The 19,722-nt window shown below is 42.1% G+C and overlaps 1 protein-coding gene across 1 annotated transcript in view; it reads left to right on the top strand.

The window, feature by feature from the left end:
- The window catches only part of LOC144480835 (ATP-binding cassette sub-family A member 13-like), a 141,857-nt gene that overhangs the window by 40,588 nt on the left and 81,547 nt on the right, over positions 1-19,722 (top strand). The window contains exons 13-16 of the mRNA XM_078200460.1: positions 1,860-2,189; positions 4,235-4,304; positions 6,298-6,432; positions 13,584-13,736. Coding sequence (XP_078056586.1) covers positions 1,860-2,189; positions 4,235-4,304; positions 6,298-6,432; positions 13,584-13,736 — 688 coding nt within the window. The remainder of the gene's footprint in view (positions 1-1,859; positions 2,190-4,234; positions 4,305-6,297; positions 6,433-13,583; positions 13,737-19,722) is intronic.

Below are 19,722 nucleotides of genomic sequence, written 5' to 3'. Positions count from 1 at the left end.
CCAGACTAGCAAACTGTGTCACAACATCTAACTATTGGTGGCCTGCCAGTGTTTTCGAAATTATACTGATCCCCAAATTGGAAAGAACCCCAGTCTTGGGTCCATGCTTTGAACGTGTTGCAGATTTCATGGCATTCTTGGAGATAATTAAATTTCTCCCAATTTACATTTCAGATACTTAATGCAATTTAAAGAGTACATGAAGTGGCCAGATTTACTAAGCAATTTATTTTTAAAAATATTTTAAAGCTGCATTATTTTTTAGTCAGGTGCTAAGTAAAAAAGGGCTGAAAGCCCATAGTGTTTAATAATTATTTGCATCTTTCTTAAATCAGAACTGTCAGAATCATGGTCTGAGATGGGACTTGGGTTTCAGGATAAAAGCCAGCAGGCAGCATGCATTTATGCATAGGCAGCAGAGCTCTGACATGTCACTTGACCATTACTGTACTGTATGGTTTTGATACAGGTGAACACAGTAAGAGTTTTAACAACACCAGGTTAAAGTCCAACAGGTTTATTTGGGAGCAAATACCATTATTCGGAGCGCTGCTCCTTCGTCAGATGGAGTGGGAATTTGATACAGGTAACAGGAGGCCCCACTGAATCATCAATGATCTGAAATAGACTGTTTAACCAAGGATGAACCCATGGCCACCTTCAAATCAAAGCTGGTCATGTCCTATCCTAACCTTGATATTGACCTTTAGCACCTAGTTTATGGGAACTTGCCTCCAATATGGGGGATGTAACTATTATACTGGTTACCTGACTCCATTAATGGTCAGGACTTTACAGGTGATGTTTCTGGTAGCTCTGCTCAGGTCAGTCTTGAGTCTTAACACCACCGAACTGGTACCAACACTGAACAAGCGGGGTAACACTAGCCATATAAACAGACATGTTCTATCAAGTGACATTGATTGTCCATTGACTTGACAACTATGGTGCAGGAACTTTAGTTCTGGACAGTGATTATACCGCGGTACATATTTTGTCAAATACCCCTTTGTACTCGTGGTCTCCCTGAAACAGGAAATGGGAAATTTGTCAGCCCAGTATATGGCCAGAATCTGCGCCAAGTAATGAGGCTTAAGGGCCCTTTCTCACTGCTGCTGGTATTTTAACAGGCACAGGGGATACCCATGTCATGTGGTGAGACTACTAGGTAGAGCCTGGCGGCCTGACGGTGGGTTGGGAAGGCCTTCTGTTCGGACACCCTGCAGAAAGGGCTGTCCCCGGGTGATGACCTCCATTGACCTGACAGTCACTGCCTCTCCCAACTTTGCCGGGCATGCCTGAATAACCTTGGCTAGCCAGCCACACTTTGTTTTCCCCAGCCTGCTTTGTTGGCTCAGTAAATACTGGCCGCAGTTCCAACAATGGCTACTACTCCCAGAGCTGCCAGCCTTCTGATCAACTGACAGTTGTTGGAAGTGGGACATTCTTCCTGAGGGAATGGAAGCCGCAACCTCAGGCAATCAATTTCCTGATCCACACAAAGTAATATCATGGCTTCCAGGGCTGGTGGAGGCAGGCTCATCCTTGAGTTTCCAACAGATGTGCAGCATCACTCCCTCCCCTTTAAATCCCAGGCTATATTTCTCTAATTCCTTCTTGAGTATTGCTAAAAAAGGAGACTTCTTTTGTCAAAAATAATACATTTGGTTTTCTTGCAAAGTGTCTTGATGAGTGCAAGACAAAAAGCTTCAACAAAAAAGTCTATTTTTTTCAGCAGTCTTCATTCTTAACAAATGTTGGGTTGAAATTTGGGCTGTTCTTTTGCCATTGTTGTATGATCTAGTTTAGAGATAACCAAATGTTTAGAGATGTCTAACAGTGCATTTTCTATTCTACAGTACACCAAGATGCTGGGAGTGAAGTCAATCGTTCATTTCCTGGTCTGGTTTCTGGACACCTTCATTGTTCTGATTCTGAGCAGTGCCTTCATCACCATTATCTTGAAAGCCAGCCAAATTCTTCCAAGCAGTAATGGATTCATCGTTTTCCTCTATCTGTTGGATTTTGGAGTTTCTGTTATTTCAATGAGCTACCTGATTACTACCTTTTTCAGCCATGCTAATACAGCAGCTCTCAGTGCCTGCCTGCTCTACATAATTACCTTCTTTCCCTATATGGTCCTTGTGGCTGTACAGAACCAAATCAGCTTCTCCAGCCAGATTCTAATTGTAAGTAGTGTGAGCTTATTCTCCAATGCCATGTTTCTTTGGTCCATTCCTGCAGCTATTGCTTGTGTGACTGAAACAAACTTAATATCATGAGGGAAAATGTCTCTGTGTGCTACTTGTCACAAAATTAGAAATACAAAGAAAGACGTGGGAAAAATACCGAAATCTATGCAGACAGAAGTGTTAAAAATCATTAATGGATGGGACAGAGTAGATGGAAGTAGTTTGTTTCCAGTATTTAAAGGGTCTAGCATGAAGGGGAATAGATGTAAGAGCAAGAGTTTTTTTTTGCGTGATCTTGCTGATGGGGAGGCAGGAGGGGAATCTCGGGTGGCATGGTGGCACAGTGTTTAGCATTGCCGCCTCACAGCGCCAGGGACCCAGGTTCAATTCCGGCCTTGGGTCACTGTCTGTGTGGAGTTTGCTCATTCTCCTCGTGTCTGCGTGGGTTTCCTCCGGGTGCTCTGGTTTCCTCCCACAATGCAAAGATGTGCAGGTAAGTTGATTGGCCTTGCTAAATTGACCCACGTGTCAAGCAGATTAGCAGGGTATATACGTGGGATTACAGGAATAGAGCCTGGGTGAGATTGTGATCAGTGCAGACTCAATGGGCGAAGTGGCCTCCTTCTGCATTGTAGGAATTCTATTAAAGCACCCTTGTTTCCCTTGGATCCCACAAAGATAAATTTACAGTGTGGGACTCCCCTCTTTTGCAGTTTAATTGAGTGGGGTGGCCATGGGAGATATCCCATTCAGATGATATCTAAAAGTGTCATTAGGTCGTAAACATATCACAGGACCATGCATAGATGTACTTATGAGGCTTGTGAATGAGTCATGCAGGCATCTCAACCTTATAAAGGAGCAGATTCAGGAGAAAGATTTTCACATACGCTGTGACGGAGTCCCTCACATTTACATAGACCATGCAGGACTTGCATATTGGTAGCATTGCTGTGTCCATGTGCTCATTTGGCATTGCTAGCTGATTCGCCAATGTTCCATTTAAGGAAGCCATAGATAGTTGCACTGCAACACCTTACCATGGTGATCTAGACCTGCCACCATTGCGTGAATCAATATTCATTGAATTGATGAACTCAGCTACTCATGCAGTTGAATTCAGCTTTAACAACACCATGAATGCTCAAATAGATGGTGTTGCCATGAGATCTCTCTAGGCTCAGGTCTCACAAGCATTTTTGTTGGGTTCCATGAGGGACGTGTCTTTGATAGAATGATGCCTAACCTCCTACCCCTTGCATATTTCTGAGATATGGATGATACTTTGGCTATTAGTATTTCAGCATCAAGTTTGCATGGTGAGTGAATAGCTTAGGCCGTGTTTACATGTTTGCCGATAAGACCAATCATATAGCATGTGAAACTATAAGAATCCCAGCATGTGTATTGACTTGCAGTAGACCCTGGTAGAGAATCTCCTGGCAGATTTCTCAACTAGTACATCAAGAAGGGGAGTTAATCTGACTGCTGTTTCAAAGGTGAATTTGAGTGATATTCTCTTCACATACAGAAGACATTGTTGTTTTCCCTTATGGCATTCCTGCAAAGTGTCCTGGTTAGTGCAAGATGCAAAGTTATGACATGTCTCTTTTTCAGCAATCCTCAAGAAGGGCTTTGTTAAAGTGCTGATGCATGGGAATGAAATAGGAAATGGAATGGTTAGTTTACAGAGACAAAACTGAGAACAGCCAAAAACATTCTGCACAGTGGGTTTTGAGACAGTGTATTGTACTACCATAAGGATTGAATAGTAAACCGTGTTAATGTTAAATGGGCAGTCAGTGGGGTATGGGACAGAGCAGTTAAATGGAAGCAGCATCAACAGATTAGGCCAAGTGTTCTGTTTCTATGTTGCAATTCTGACATAATTCTGTATCAGTATTCTGTCCACATTCAGCACAGTGTGGGTTTTAGTACCTTGGGAAGCATACAGATATTCTCCCTCCAATGTGTAAATGAGTTTTATCATTTTAACACTTTAAACTCTTAATCATTGTTGTTAAAATGTATATTCTCTCTAGTGCCTCCTGTGTCCGACTGCATTTAGCCAGGGAGCGTATGTTATCACTCTTTTTGAGGGAGACGGAACAGGTAAGAAACTCTTAAAACTTGAAATTCTGACAATAAAAGCCATGGAATATATAAAATGATAAACTTTGAGTTTTATGGTTTGGGGATATTGTTATTTGAAAATGTTTGACGCAAAAAAGCAACTGCATCGACCTGTTAAATATTTGACACAAATGAGGACCTTAAGGAATATAAAGGATTAATGTTTATTAAACTGAAATCATTTTGAAGCAATCTAGCAACACAAATATTCATGTTAAAGCTAGTCACTTGATCTTACCAAACAACAGTTTTGCGATTGATACTTGTTGACACTGGATGGTTTCTCATCTCCTCATCCTTTCACCCACTATTAGCAGGTTCTGGATTTTCCCCCGGTCCTCTGCAATTCTCTCAATGCTACCAAGTTACCCCTCATCCACCATTTCCGAAAGCATCCTTCCCTTCGGGGGCCGTAGTCTCCCAAAAGTTCTTCTATTTGCTGCTCTGTGTTAATATCTCTACTAGGTTATGCAAATATTGGCAGGAATTCTCAGACCTCATCTGTGGTTGGGATTATCCAGTCCCACTGCAGTGAATGGAGATTTGGCTGAGTGCCAAATTCTCCATTCTTCGCTGGCAGTGGGAGTGAGGTGTACGAGATCGGAGAATATCGGCTATTTTCTTCTGCATGGGGAATTCTACATGAATGTAAATTATTGCTGACAAAGACGAATTACCAGCACAAATCGATTAATGCAAGAATATAAGATGGGCTGCTTGCTAACACTTTGACACACACACACTTCATTATACTTTAAGATGTTTAGCATCTGTATTTTGAATATTAAAGGGACATGAAGGAAATATTACAAGCCCCAAGAACAGAACTCACAACAAATTTGAATGTCAGCATTTTGACCAGCTTTGCAGTCCTCATAATTTTCCATCTTAATGAGTGGGAAAATGTAGCATCTCCATAAATTTGCCATGCCAATTTCCGTCTTTCATTTTTTAAAAAAGTCTAAAAGAATGTATTGCAGCAATAAAGAAATTTATTTGGGAAAGCTGCATGTATTTATGCATAAGAATTAATTGAATATGAATCTATGTAACCTGGAGAAAAAAATTAAGATATCCCAGCATACTTAAAACATCTCAAAATGAAAAATGTAACTCTATACAAATAACATGAAAGAAATAACTGGTGGTGGTTTATCCAATGTGATCAATGCTATTTTAGCACAAACTAGTGGGTAGTTGTTCGTAACAATGTAATCAGTCAGTGGAGCAGTGTCAGAGAGTATTATTTTTAGCTGGACTCTTGGCTTTCCTCTTAGATTTACAATGTGGTCTCAAAATGTTTTAAAAAGTTTATTAAAAGGCAATGTTAATTTGTCCAAACTATCTTAAGATCCAATAGTTCCATATTTCCCCATTCACTCATATAACATAGGAGAATGTCATAACTTGGGAGTCCTGAATAATTCGAAGCCTGAGCTTTTCCACTGTACTAATGGTTCATAACATTTCATAACTCTTGCACTATTTATTATTGTATGTCTAAGGTGAAATGTGATTGGATCTTGCGTCCAGCAAGTTTCTCTCACAAAGTATTATCACTTACAGTTTAAATAATAATTGAAAATGAACAAACACACACTAACTTTTATTCCAATCAACTGTAACAGTTTGATTTCTAAATGTAGTAATGCTGCATTCCAGTTATTTGATAGTCAGAAAAGTATATGAATTATGATGTGTAAAATAGCATTTCCTTTTTTACTGATCATTTTTCCCAATACAATGAAGAAATTGTGAGGCTCTTGCTGAGTCAGAACTCAAAAGTGGTTGGTCAGTCAGTATAAGTGATTTGAAATGAGTGAATCTGGATTTATGTTGAGTAGTTTCAAATTTTGAACTTGTGTGTATTACTGAACTCAGAATTCTCGTGCTTCTCTATAATTATACCTATTCCAGGAACTGCGGTGTTTGCATCTTGTTTTATTTCACTTGGATTGTTTTGTCTTTTTAGGAATCCAATGGAATAACATGTATGACGCCCCTGGGGATGGGGACAATGTATCTTTTGCTTGGATTTGCTGGATGATGATCATTGATTCAATGATATACCTCATACTTGGCTGGTATCTACAGAATGTCTTCCCTGGTATGAGAATCAATTATTTTGTCCACAAATAATTGTTCCTCACTATAATTATCTATCATTTTAAATTTGTGATGGTTTCCACTGTACAATTAGGGGAACAAATTTATTTTAAATATATGCAACACAATTATAGAAGAAGACAAGAGCTCCAGTGTTATCTGTTAAGATGATCTGGACTCCAGTTACTTAATTTTCATGCCTCTAAGTTGTTTATTTTTAATAACTATCTTTAATAAGGTATATCTGTAAAACTATGTAGTGACTTTTATTAAAGTAGTACGAATAAGTGTCAAATCTGTTTTGTGACACAGTACAAAATGCATTAGAGAATTATAGAAATTATGGACAGATGGAGACCATTGGGGTCTGCCATATATGTGCTATTGTCAGTTTCACGAGTAGATCTGTTTAAAGCATTCCCATTCCTCTATCTTTTCCCCCTACATTTCTTCAAATAGTTATATGGATCCGATTAGAATGGTATTTTAAGAGAAGTTTAATGAAGTCACACAATAAATGCAGAACACAGATTAAGAATTGTGTGCAGAGAACAGTGAATTCTGCAAAACACATCAAAATTGATGGATAGAAAGTCCTAACTATAGGGCTTGCTGACTTCCATTCCCACATTCTTGGGATGTGCTCCCAAGCAGTGAAATTTAAAATTCACAATAAAATGCTTTCATATTCTGCCCCAATAACCACTTGTAAACCATTCTACAATTGGAAGATTACACATTGGGCCCTATTTTACAATTTTGATTCTAAGTGCTGGGCGGACTTGAAACTGGGAGTGTTTCAGATCTGACTTTTAGACCCGTTCTCAGGCGCCCCCATACACACTCTGCCTGAAAGAATATCAGTGATTCCAAATCGCGCTGCAGAAGCCTGTGGGCGGGGCTTAACGCACCCGAAATCCTGCAGCTCCAATCAGCACCTCCAACTGCACATGCGCAGAAAAAAAAGATAGAATGTGGCTCCCTTGCCACATCGCTCCCAGGCTGGATTATGCCTTCCTCTGGCCCCCACAGACATTGCCCCACCCTCACAACATTACTGACCCCCTTATCCCCCCACCCCCTTGCCACGCAGACCGATCTTGGGCCCCTCCCCCTTTCACCCCCCAGCGATCTCAGGCAGAGTGGCAGCGGACCCCCCCCTTCCTCCTCACTGATCTCAGGCAGAGTAGCAGTGGACCCCACCTTCCCCCTCACTGATCTCAGGCAGAGTGGCAGCGAACCCCCCACCTTCCCCCTCACTGATCTTAGGCAGAGTGGCAGCAGACCCCCCTTTCCCCTCACTGATCTCAGACAGAATGGCAGCGAACCCCCCACCTTCCCCCTCACTGATCTTAGGCAGAGTGGCAGTGGACCCCACCTTCCCCCTAACTGATCTCAGCCAGAGTGGCAGCAGACCCTCCCTTCCCCCTCACTGACCTCAGGCAGAGTGGCAGCAGACCCCACCTTCCCCCTCACTGATCTCAGGCAGAGTGGCAGTGGACCCCCCCTTCCCCGTCACTGATCTCCGGCAGAGTGGCAGCAGACCCCTTCTTCCCCCTCACTGAACTCAGGCAGAGTGGCAGTGAACCCGCCCCCCCCCAACATTGATCTCAAGCAGAGAGCCGTCGGAGACTCGGCACTTACCTCCTCACTAACTGGAGTGCCCGAATCGGGCTTTTGTGGAGCATGTCTGTTTCACGCCGATTCTGAATGGGCGAACATGGTGGTAAAGGGGGAAGTGCTGGTAAGGTTGGGTGTACAGCCCATTAAGTCAATTTAAATGCATGCAAATATATTTTAATGGCCGTTGCACCCGTTTCGTGTGCGGGCCCGATCGGGGGCAAATTTCGGATCTTGGTAAAGAGGAACCGGCGTGGAGGTGGGCGCGGATCACACTACTCGCCTCACACTCAACTTTACCAAGTTTTCGTGCCCGTAAATTGGCACAACTTGATGGTAAAATCAGGCCCATTGTGTATAAAAATATGTTTTTTAACTTCATCACATTTATGAAAATAATTCTGAATCTATCCTTCCTTGGTAAACTTAGACAACTTCTCAAAAGTTTACATAATTTGGACTCGTCTGTTAGAGCCTCTCTATCGGTCCTTCTCTGTTCTAATAAAAAACATATTTCAAGCATCTCTTCAAAACCATATGGCCTTTGGATCCTGGTAGTATTTTAATTAAATAGATACTCAACTTTTCCATGGAACTAATATACTTCCTATATTGCCATGCCCACAACTGTATGGAGTACTCAAACTATGACCCAACTGATGTCTTCTATGAATTTAATCATTTTATATTGTTGTAGATTCCTATTCCTATTCCTATTATGTTAAACATTCATTGTTTTCTCTTAAACAGTACTCACTATTTTCTCTAAAATATACTGTTTCAGATTTGTCTGCTTTGAACTTCATCTACTACCTTTTTGTATTCATTTGCATTCCTCCTCCTCATTTGACATGATTCCAAATTTAATAAGTTGTTTCTATAATTTGAAAATCAAAGAAATCCCAGCATATTTCCATGACCACACAACTACCCATAAACTCTCTAGTTCAGGAAGAGCTTTTTGCTTTGATTTCCACCACCATCGCTCATTGCAGCTATATTCTCATTCCTATTGTGTATCAGTCTTTGCAGCACATTTCTCTGACAAAATCCTTTTGAAAATTCATGTATATACTTTTACATTTTTTATGCATTCTGAGATATCATCATAAAATTCAGTTCAATTACTTTAAATGAGACATTAAAACAAACATTCACATCAATTGCATATCACAAAATTACATAATCTTTAACAGTGCAGAAGGAGGCCATTTGGCTCATCGATTCTGCACTGGCTCTCTGAAAAAGCATTCTATTTGGTCCCATTTCCCCTGCCTTGTCCCCATAACATTGCACATTCTTCCTTTTCAGATAGCAATCCAATTCCATTTTGAATAACTCGATCAAATAGGTGTTTCAGTAAGTGTAGGGTAGGTGGTAAAAGAGGTGGAGGAGTGGCATTGTTAATCAAGGAGAGTTTAATGGCTGCAGAAAGGCATTTCGAAGGGGATCTGCCTACAGAGGTAATATGGGCTGAGGTTAGGAATAAGAAATGAGCGGTCACGTTGTTAGGAGTTTACTATAGGCCCCCAAATAGTAATAGAGATGTGGAGGAAGAAATTGCTAAGCAGATTATGGATAGGTGTGGAGGTCACAGGGTAGTTGTCATGGGGGACTTTAACTTTCTGAGTATTGATTGGAACCTTTATAGGTCGAATAGTTTGGATGGGGCAGTTTTTGTGCAGTGTGTGCAGGAGGGTTTCCTGACACAATATGTGGATAGGCCGACAAGAGGTGGGGCCACATTGGACTTGGTACTGGGTAATGAACTGGGCCAAGTGTTAGATTTGTTTGTGGGAGAGCACTTTGGAGATAGTGACCACAATTCGGTGTCTTTCATTATTGCAATGGAGAGGGATAGGGCCATATGGCAGGGCAAGGTTTATAATTAGGGGAGGGGTAATTATGATGCAGTTAGGCAAGAAATAGGGAGCATAGGATGGGAACAGAAATTGTCAGGGAAAGGCACTAATGATAAGTGAAACTTTTTCAAGGAACAAATACTGCGTGCCCTTGATAGGTATGTCCCTGTCAGGCAGGGAGGAAATGGCCGAGTGAGGGAACCATGGTTCACAAAAGAGGTTGACTGTCTTGTCAAGAGGAAGAAGGAAGCGTATGTAAGGTTGAGAAAACAAGGTTCAGTTGGCTCGATGGAGGGTTACAAGTTAGCAAGAAATGAGCTGAAAAAGGGGCTTAGAGGAGCTAGGAGGGGGCATGAGAAGTCCTTGGCGGGTCGGATCAAGGAAAACCCCAAAGCTTTTTACTCTTATGTGAGGAATAAAAGAATGACAAGGGTGAGGTTGGGGCCGGTCAAGGACGGCAGTGGGAATTTGTGCATGGAGTCAGAAGAGATAGGAGAGGTGATGAATGAATACTTTTCTTCGGTGTTCATCAAGGAGAGGGGCCATGTTTTTGAGGAAGAGAGGGTGTCACAGGCTGATAGGCTGGAGGAAGTAGATGTTCAGAGGGAAGATGTACTAGCAATTTTGAATAAACTGAAGGTTGATAAGTCCCCTAGGCCTGATGAAATATACCCTAGGATTCTTTGGGAGGCAAGGGATGAGATAGCAGAGCCTTTGGCATTGACCTTTGGGTCCTCACTGTCACGGGGGTGGTGCCAGAGGACTGGAGAGTGGCGAATGTTGTTCCTCTGTTTAAGAAAGGGAATAGAAATGACCCTGGTAATTATAGGCCGGTTAGTCTTACTTCGGTGGTCAGTAAGTTGATGGAAAAGGTCCTTAGGGATATTATTTACGACCATTTAGAAAGATGCAGCTTAATCTGGGATAGTCAGCACGGATTCGTGGAGGGCAAGTCTTGCCTCACAAATTTGATAGAATTTTTTGAGGAGGTAACTAAGTGTGTTGATGAAAGTAGTGTATGATGAAAGATGTCATATACCTGGATTTTATTAAGGCGTTTGATAAAGTCCCCCATGGTCGGCTCATGAAGAAAGTAAGGATGTGTGGGATCGAGGGAAGTTTGGTCGATTGGATAGGTAACTGGCTATCTAACAGAAGACAGAGGGTGGTGGTGGATGGAAAATTTTCAGACTGGAAACCGGTTACCAGCGGAGTGCCACAGGGATCAGTGCTTGGTCCTCTGCTATTTGTAATTTTTATGAATGACTTGGAGGAGGGGGCTGAAGGGTGGATCAGTAAATTTGCTGATGACACCAAAATTGGAGGAGTAGTGGATGAGGTGGAGGGCTGTTGTAGGCTGCAAAGAGATATAGATAGGATGCAGAGCTGGGCTGAAAAATGGCAAACGGAATTTAACCCTGATAAATGCGAGGTGATTCATTTTGGTAGGACAAATTTGAATGTGGATTACAGGGTCAAAGGTAGGGTTCTGAAGAATGTGGGGGAACAGAGAGATCTTGGGTTCATATCCACAGATCTCTGAAGGTTGCCAATCAAGTGGATAGAGCCGTGAAGAAGGCTTATAGTGTGTTGGCGTTCGTTAACAGGGGGTTTGAGTTTAAGAGCCGTGGGGTTATGCTGCAACTGTATAGGACCTTGGTGAGACCACATTTGGAATATTGCGTGCAGTTCTGGTCGCCTTACTATAAGAAGGATGTGGAGACACTGGAAAGAGTGCAAAGGAGATTTACCAGGATGCTGCCTGGTTTGGAGGGTAGGTCTTATGAGGAAAGGTTGAGGGAACTTGGGCTTTTCTCTTTGGAGCGGAGGAGGTTGAGAGGAGACTTGATAGAGGTTTATAAGATGATGAGGGGGATAGATAGAGTGAACGTTCAAAGACTATTTCCTCGAGTGAAAAGGAGCGGTAACTAGGAGGCATAACTATAGGGTTCATGGTGGGAGATATAGGAAGGATGTCCGAGGTAGGTTTTTTACTCAGAGAGTGGTTGGGGTGTGGAATGGACTGCCTGCAGGGATAGTGGAGTCAGAAACTTTAGGAATATTTAAGAAGCTATTGGAAAGGCACATGGAGCACTTCGGGATGATAGGGAGGAAATAGCTTGATCTGGGTTTCAGACAAAGCTCGGCACAACATCGTGGGCCCAAGGGCCTGTTCTGTGCTCTACTGTTCTATGTTCTATCAAACTTGCCTCACCCACCTTCTCAGGAAGTTTGCTTCATACTCCAACCAACTTCTGGGTGAAAATAATTTTCCTCACCTCACTTTTACTCCTTTTTTTCAATTGATTTGAAACTGTACCCTCTAGTTTTGGATGCTGTCTTGAGTGGGAACAGTTTCTCACTGTTTCTGCTTCACATCTATGGTTGCAGAAACACCTATCTGCTCCCTAAACTATGGAAACCCTTCCTGCTATAGCCCTTCCACTCTTCCTCCTCCCCTCCTGTGCAGTTGAGCCACCTATGTTGTCATGATCTTGGTTCTTGCTACTACAGTTCTCTGAGGAACCGTCTCATCTATCTGTATCCAAAATGGTATAATGTTAAAGAGTGAGATAACCTCAGCAGACTCCTGCACTACCTGCCTGTTTATTTTTTAGATACTCTGGCAGTCACCTATTCCCTCTCTGCCCGTGTACTTCTTCATTATGGCATGACCACCTGTCTAAACATGCTATCCACGTAATCCTCAGACTGACGGATGCACCACAAGCCATCGCTCAGGTTCCCCATCCAGGAGCTCAAGTTTCTGCAGCTGGTGACACTTCCAGCAGATGTAGTCCTCGAGGGCCCTTTGCGCCTGCAGGAGCTCCCACATCCCTCAGATGCATATAAGAAATAAGAACATAAGAAATAGGAGCAGGAGTAGGCCATCTAGCCCCTCAAGCCTGCTCCGCCATTTAATAAGATCATGGCTGATCTGATAGTGGGTTCAGTTCCACTTACCCGCCAGCTCCCCAAAACCCTTAATTTCTTTAATGGTTAAAAATCTATCTATCTGTGACTTAAACACATTTAACGAGGCAGCCTCTACTGCTTCATTGGGCAGAGGATTCCAAAGATTCACTACCCTCTTCCACCTGGTCAAGCTGCATCAGTATACTTGAAACTTTATATAAAGTGTTTGCTACAGTACGCTATAATATAACTCGCCTGTCACTCACCAATCGTCACCTCAGTTCCGAGTCCCGGAAAGGCCTATATGCTTACCAACCAATCATTTTTTGAATAAAAATAATAATTACTTGCATTTGTGTCCTTTTTTCTCTCCCCTCACTATGAAAAGTGTTTCAGACACTTTTTAAAGAGTATGATGCAATTTAAGGGATTGTCAGCGAATGCATTTATGGACTTGTGTCTGCTTGGGTTTCCTCCGGGTGCTCCGATTTTCTCCCACAGTCCAAAGATGTGCGGGTTAGGTTGATTGGACATGCTAAATTAACTCTTAGTGTCCCGGGGTATGAAAGGTTCGAGGGATTAGCAGGGTAACTGTGGTGAACCACCGTTGGTTCCCACCAAAACTAATCAGGAATAGGGCCTGGGTGGGATTGTTGTCAGTGCAGACTCGATGGGCCGAATGGTCTCCTTCTGCACTGTAGGGTTTCTATGAATTATTGGTGTCATTTTTTAAACGTTAACATTCATATTTTAGGTAAATATGGAACTCGGAGGCCATGGTATTTCCCATTCACAAATGTGTATTGGAAAAATCTGTGTGATTGTCACAAACGGTCTGACAGAAAGGTAGGAGAAGGATACTGGGTCCAAAATCTGAATCACTACAGCCAGCAAATGACTACGAAAGGTAAGGATTCAGTATTGTCAGTATCTAATTTTTAATGCTATGATAATCTATTTAAAGATACAGGAGCCTTGATCTTTCTCTGCACCTACTAAATTTGCAACCTACTTCAGCACTGCAATGCTCCAAGATTATGTTCTCTTGCATTATTTTGCCCCACCATCAATCAGTTTGCATTTAGCCACTTTGCTTCTGAGCTCAGAAATTCACTCTTTAAATCTCTCTGTAACTTTACTTCTCTCTCTCCTGGTTTGAAACCCTCCTGAAAATCAAAACCAAAAGCTTCTAGACACCTTTCTGACATCTCCATCTTTGGCTTGTGTAATTTGTTTTGTCTGATTCCACTCTTGTGGCATTTTTCCTACGTTAAAACCACTTTATAAATGCAAATTATTATTGTTGCTACAAGTGTTCCCGTTTCTGGCCATTACATAGCCATGAAACTGCCAGAACTCCTTTGCAACTGGTCTCTACCCCGACTGAGATTGATGCGCATTTGTACTTGTGGTTTCAGCTGAAACAGTTATCCATCGCACCTAATAGAGGTGCAGATGAAACACTAAAGACCTGAAAATGATGTTCTTTTGGTCTTTGCATCCATTTGTGCCAGTTGCAAGTCACATTTTAATACAATACAATCCACCTAAATTGAGAATTCTCAGGTACGATACAACATGTGAAATTCACAGGTACTTCAAGAGATCATGAGCTAATTTTCCTTCAACAGCACCTTTCAAACCCATGACCTCTGTCACCTAGAAGGATAAGGGCAGTAGAGCCATGGGAGCACCATCACTTTCAAGTTCCCCTCCAAGTTGCAGACCATTGTGATTTGGAAATATATTGCCATTCCTGCACTGTTACTGTGTCAAAATCTTAGAAGTCCCTCTCTAACAGCACTGTGGATATATCTACACCACATGGACTGCGGTGGTTGAAGAAAGCAGCTCACCACTACCTTCTCGAGGGCAATTAGGGATCGAAAGTAAAAATGCTGGTTTAGGTAGTGACACCCATAACCAATGAAAGAATTTTTAAAAATAATGTATAAAGTGGTAAATTACTCTTGACCATTTATTTTGAAAGTTTATTATTGCAGTACATCCCTTGTGTCCTGCAGCTTTCAAGGAGAGATATAGAGTTACACATTTATTTTAAACACCATCACCAACGCTCCTTAACATTGTGGGCGTCCCATTCAGAATCCCATTGTACCTGTGGGTATCTAGAGGAAAAGGAGGACCAGAAGGATTTTTTTGTATGCCCTGTAAATATGGCATAAGCACATGAAGAGGGCTCCTATTAGGCGTCACCTTGCCAACCAAATATATTTAATGCAAAGGAATTATCTCAACCTCACAGAGCAGCAGTGTTTTCATGAGTTCTGATCAACCAAGGAAATATTAACAATGTTGGACAAAATGCTGCAGGCGTGACAAGGTTAGTAGTTTTGAAGGAGGCAGCTGGTCAATAAAGATATCAGCAACATCAGTCTGTTAGCTGTACAGTTTCTACATTATCTGCCACTGGGAGCAAGCACATCATTTTCCCCGTGATGTCAGGAAGTACCAGGACAAAGCCCTAGGTTACTAACAAATATCACAAATCCTGATATCCTTGGCAGCATTCAACACTGTTATGTATGCTTGAGCACAGAGAATTGTCCTTGGATTAATTGTGTGGTCTTCGAAGTCATGAGAATCCTTTACATGGACTTTTGTTCCCCATGATGGGCAGGAATAGTCACATTGTGACGATCTCAGTAAAGATCAGAAACTTTTTTTTTAGTAGATGAAATTTGAAATCCTGGTTGTCTCTTGTGAGAATGAAGCCATGAGATTCCACATTTTAAATGGAAAATGATTACCATGCAAGAGTCAACAGCGCAAGTGCTAAATACATTCTATCCTATGCTCTAACATCCAGAATTAACATGAGTTAAACATAAATTAACAGGCAAAATATGGTTGAATGTGAAGTTGCAAATTAAGTGTCAGATACAGCCAAGACAGAGCTTATGATTTGGCTCAACAGTCCATTCAGAAGTTTAGTAATCACAGTCAGAAAGTCCTACAAACTCTCTTCCTCACAAAGAATTTCAACTCCTCTCCTGGTAGCATGTAGCCTGATCCCCAGCTGAGAGCAGCATACAACCAACCCGAATTTCACAGGCATGAGCTTCACCACAAGTAGCCCATGTCTATAGTATATTGCTCAATTCAGTCTGGATGGTGTAAATCCATCACTGTTATCTTCAAGTAACTTAGTTTCTGGTTGCTATGTAGCAGCTAAACACAGCAGCAGGGCATAGATCTAGTGAGGTACATGCCTCCACCAGATCCATTTTTAAATGCACCTATAGGTATGCTGAATTAGCTCATTTAAGACCTTGACACCTCTGAGGAAGTCATTGTTTAATCCAGCCAAATGTTTCCTAAATTATTTTGGTCTTCACAGTCTGCACATAATTGCAATTCAGAGTGGCATCCACATGGCGCTTCAGAATGAGATCTCTTAAGAAGTCTTTTAGAAGCCAGGAGGACCAGAGGAGATATCAGAACCAGCACCAGTTGAAGGACATCACAACACTAATATACTTTGTTGTAAAATCATCATGGACTTTTCCTTTCCCAGATCCATCTTCTCTATCTGCTAATTAATCAAAATGTATAACTTTTCTGCTGTTAGCCTACTACTCGAGGCAAATGCACTTCTTCATTGACTTGTTTTTGTCTGTAACAAAAATGACATTCTGTTCTGAAACTCCTGTGCCTAACTATTTTAGTTTCGAAAATGTTAACAATTCTTGGGCCTCTTGTTGGAGGTGGGAGGCAAGAGATGGGATTAATCTTGAATCTTGTTCCCACCTCTGTCTTGAGGCTGCTGGGAGAAGGGATTTTCTGTGGGTTCAGGCCTTAAATAGTCTAATAAAAAGTTTCACAACACCAGGTTAAGGTCCAATAGGTTTAGTTGGAATCATGAGCTTTCAGAGCGCTGCTCCCTCATCAAGTGAGTGCAGAGCTCTCCACTCACCTAATGAAGGAGCAGCGCTCCAAAAGCTCCTGATTCCAAATAAACCTGTCGGACTTTACTGGTGTTGTGAGACTTCTTACTATGCCCATCCCAGTCCAACACTGGCATCTCCACATCTTAAACAGTCTAGAGACGGGCCTGTTGTTGGAATGGCAATGCCAAGGTGGAAATGGAGGTGGGCCATAACCAGAGTGGGCAGTTTAATAGGCTCACCTCTTTTCCCAAAAACTTCAGCCTAGTGATTCTGATGCAATAAGTGGCTCTCTAAATAGCTGAACTTTCTGACCACTTTAAACAGCAGTCCCCCTCACTCCCTCACCCACAATCCTCTTTACATTCAGAATTTTAAAACCCACAAAATTGGAAGCCATTGAATCCATAAAACTCATCAAGTAAACAAATAGACTTCAGAAACCATGGGGCGAATTTTACCGTCCTGCCCGCCACAGGAATCGGAGCAGGCAAGGGTAGACTATGGAAAGGTCTGATGACCTCGGGTGGGATTTTCCAGTTTCGGGGTTAACGAGGCTGGAAAATCCCGCCCAAGATCTCAACAGATGTCCAGACTCAATACATAAAAACAGTGAAACTACATCATTTATACATTATCTTATTGTGAACTTTGCTCTCTTATACCTTCTGATACGGAAAGAGCAAGATGTCTTTTTGTTGCCAATTAAGTGTTTTCTAACTGTTTTGGTGTACATGGTGGCATTAAATCTGCAGCCCATTTTGCGCCTCTTCTGATTTTTACCTCCACTGAAGTTATCCAAGGTCAATATCGATAGAGGTGAATTTGATGTGCTGGGCAGTGAGTAATGGTCGTTTGCCTTTCTAGGAATAGAACAATAAATTGTACTGCATTATTCAGACAATACTGAATTCATCATTCCCAAACTTTAATAGGTAGATTTGTGAGGTAAGGGATCATGAACAGTAGGTGGTTGACAGTTGCTGCTTTTCTATTCATTACTCATATTAAATACGGGGCGGATGGGGTGGCAGGTGCAGGTGTCAGAAGTCATGGATTGATGGACCCTTGCAGTGGGATGTTAAGACTCTGGAAATTCTCCGTGAAGGAGACTGTTTAATGCAATTATTTAGATAGTCAATTATTCAAAAGCAAATATATTTTGAGGTGAGTACTTATCATTTGTTCCATTTTTCCTGAAAGCTAATTACGCTGTTGACAAAGTGAATACTTTCCTGTCATTGTTCCAACTCCTGAAATTCCCCCAGACCACCACTGGAATTGTGGCTGTAAATTGGGAGATTTTCAGCCTTCTTTAATTTCCTTGTGGATAACTTTCACTCTTATAATAAATTCAGTTTTCCACCAGGGGGAGCACCTTGCAAAGGTGAGGTGTTCCAATGTCTGAAGCTGGTGCGGAGCTCACGTCAATTCAACTTTATTCATTGGGACTGTGACGAGATGGTCACAGTAGCAAGCCTTGTCTGTAATAGTGGCCTATGTGGAGAAGGATGTTCTGGTATCAGAGATTGCTAAACAAAGGAGACATAAAATTTAGAATTATACCAGGTTTAAGAAAATGTTGAACAGCATTTCACCAGGGAGGAATGTTTTACATTTTACACTTACATTGAACTGATTAGCTACATTTGGGTTTTTTTAATGACAGGAGCAGATAGCAATAGCAGGGACAAAGGTGTAGAACCTGGGGAGAAACACTTGAAAATTTAACATTCAAATATATGTTTTCTGAATATCTCAGGCTCATGGAAAACATTCTCTGTTGACATGTTTTAATGAGCAGAAACAATAGGGACTGTATTTTATTGTGAACTCAACGTAGGGTCATTTCTGTGTCCCAACCTTGCGCATTTCAGGAGCGTAACCGCTGGCTTAATCTTATGGAAGGCAGCCAATTAGTGACCTGCCTCAGGTTTTACTGTTCAATTATGGATGGAGGAGAGCCAAAGTGAAGGGTGACCGGCAGCCCCATTGTGAAGGTTACGAGTTGCTGGGCTGTAGGGAGCAGGAGAGCAAAGAACATGAAGGAGGCATGATACTGATGATAGCACCGACAGCCAGTCACTCTCACCCAGCACTATCCAGTGGATCCAGCTGCAGGGGAAAAGCTTAGATTTGCAATATGTAACTTGAGGCTTGCCAATCAGGTCCATCAAAGTGAACACTGCACATGCATCTCATGGTTCTCTGACCTTGTGCTATGCTCCCGCCTCCTATGAGTGGATGAGCTGCAGACATAGTTTGGGTCCCATGCAGCCCAAGACAAATTCAAATTGCTCCTAATAATGGCCTGATTATGACTTTGGCTGCTTGTCACTGCCGAGCAAATAACTCCTCCTCTCTCCCACGACTTATCGGTGCGCTGGTGAATCATCTCATTACCCCATTGTGGTAAACCACTGTCGTGCCTTTGGCACGGTTGAGCTGTATATATTGTTGCCACTACTGTTCGTATATGAGACACTCCCTGACACCTTTAATTCGGCTGCACCTTTAACTGGAGGCTCCGCCCTCAGGGTATAAAGGCTGCAGCCCTCCCCCTCCGGCCTCAGTCGGGAGATCCTCATGCCCAGTATTGTTCTGTTTATTGTCTGTTCCACATCGTTCCTTTTTAGCGAATAAAAGCCTTCTGTTCCTGGCAACATCAGCCTTGTCTATTTATCAGACGCGCCTCACCCATTTCAGGCAGGAAGCAGGCTAGTGGGATGTGAGCCCTGATAGTTAAATAGCCCGATGCCCCCTGCTCACCCAGAACCTGTTCACAGTTAATAACCACTCATTTGCAAGTACTATGAATGCGAATTATACAGGAAATGGCAGAAGGAGCATTGTCATACAGAAGGATCTGGGTGTACAGGCCCACAGATCCCTTAAAGTAGCTACACACATGGATAAGGTGGTCAAGAAGGCATATGGCATGCTTGCCTTCATAGACCAGGGCATCAAGTATAAAAGTTGGCAAGT

Source organism: Mustelus asterias, chromosome 2, assembly GCF_964213995.1.
Source record: "Mustelus asterias chromosome 2, sMusAst1.hap1.1, whole genome shotgun sequence".
In the NCBI taxonomy this organism is placed as follows: domain Eukaryota; kingdom Metazoa; phylum Chordata; class Chondrichthyes; order Carcharhiniformes; family Triakidae; genus Mustelus; species Mustelus asterias.
Note: the sequence above shows the minus strand (reverse complement) of the source record. Positions and strands in the feature narration are given on the sequence as shown.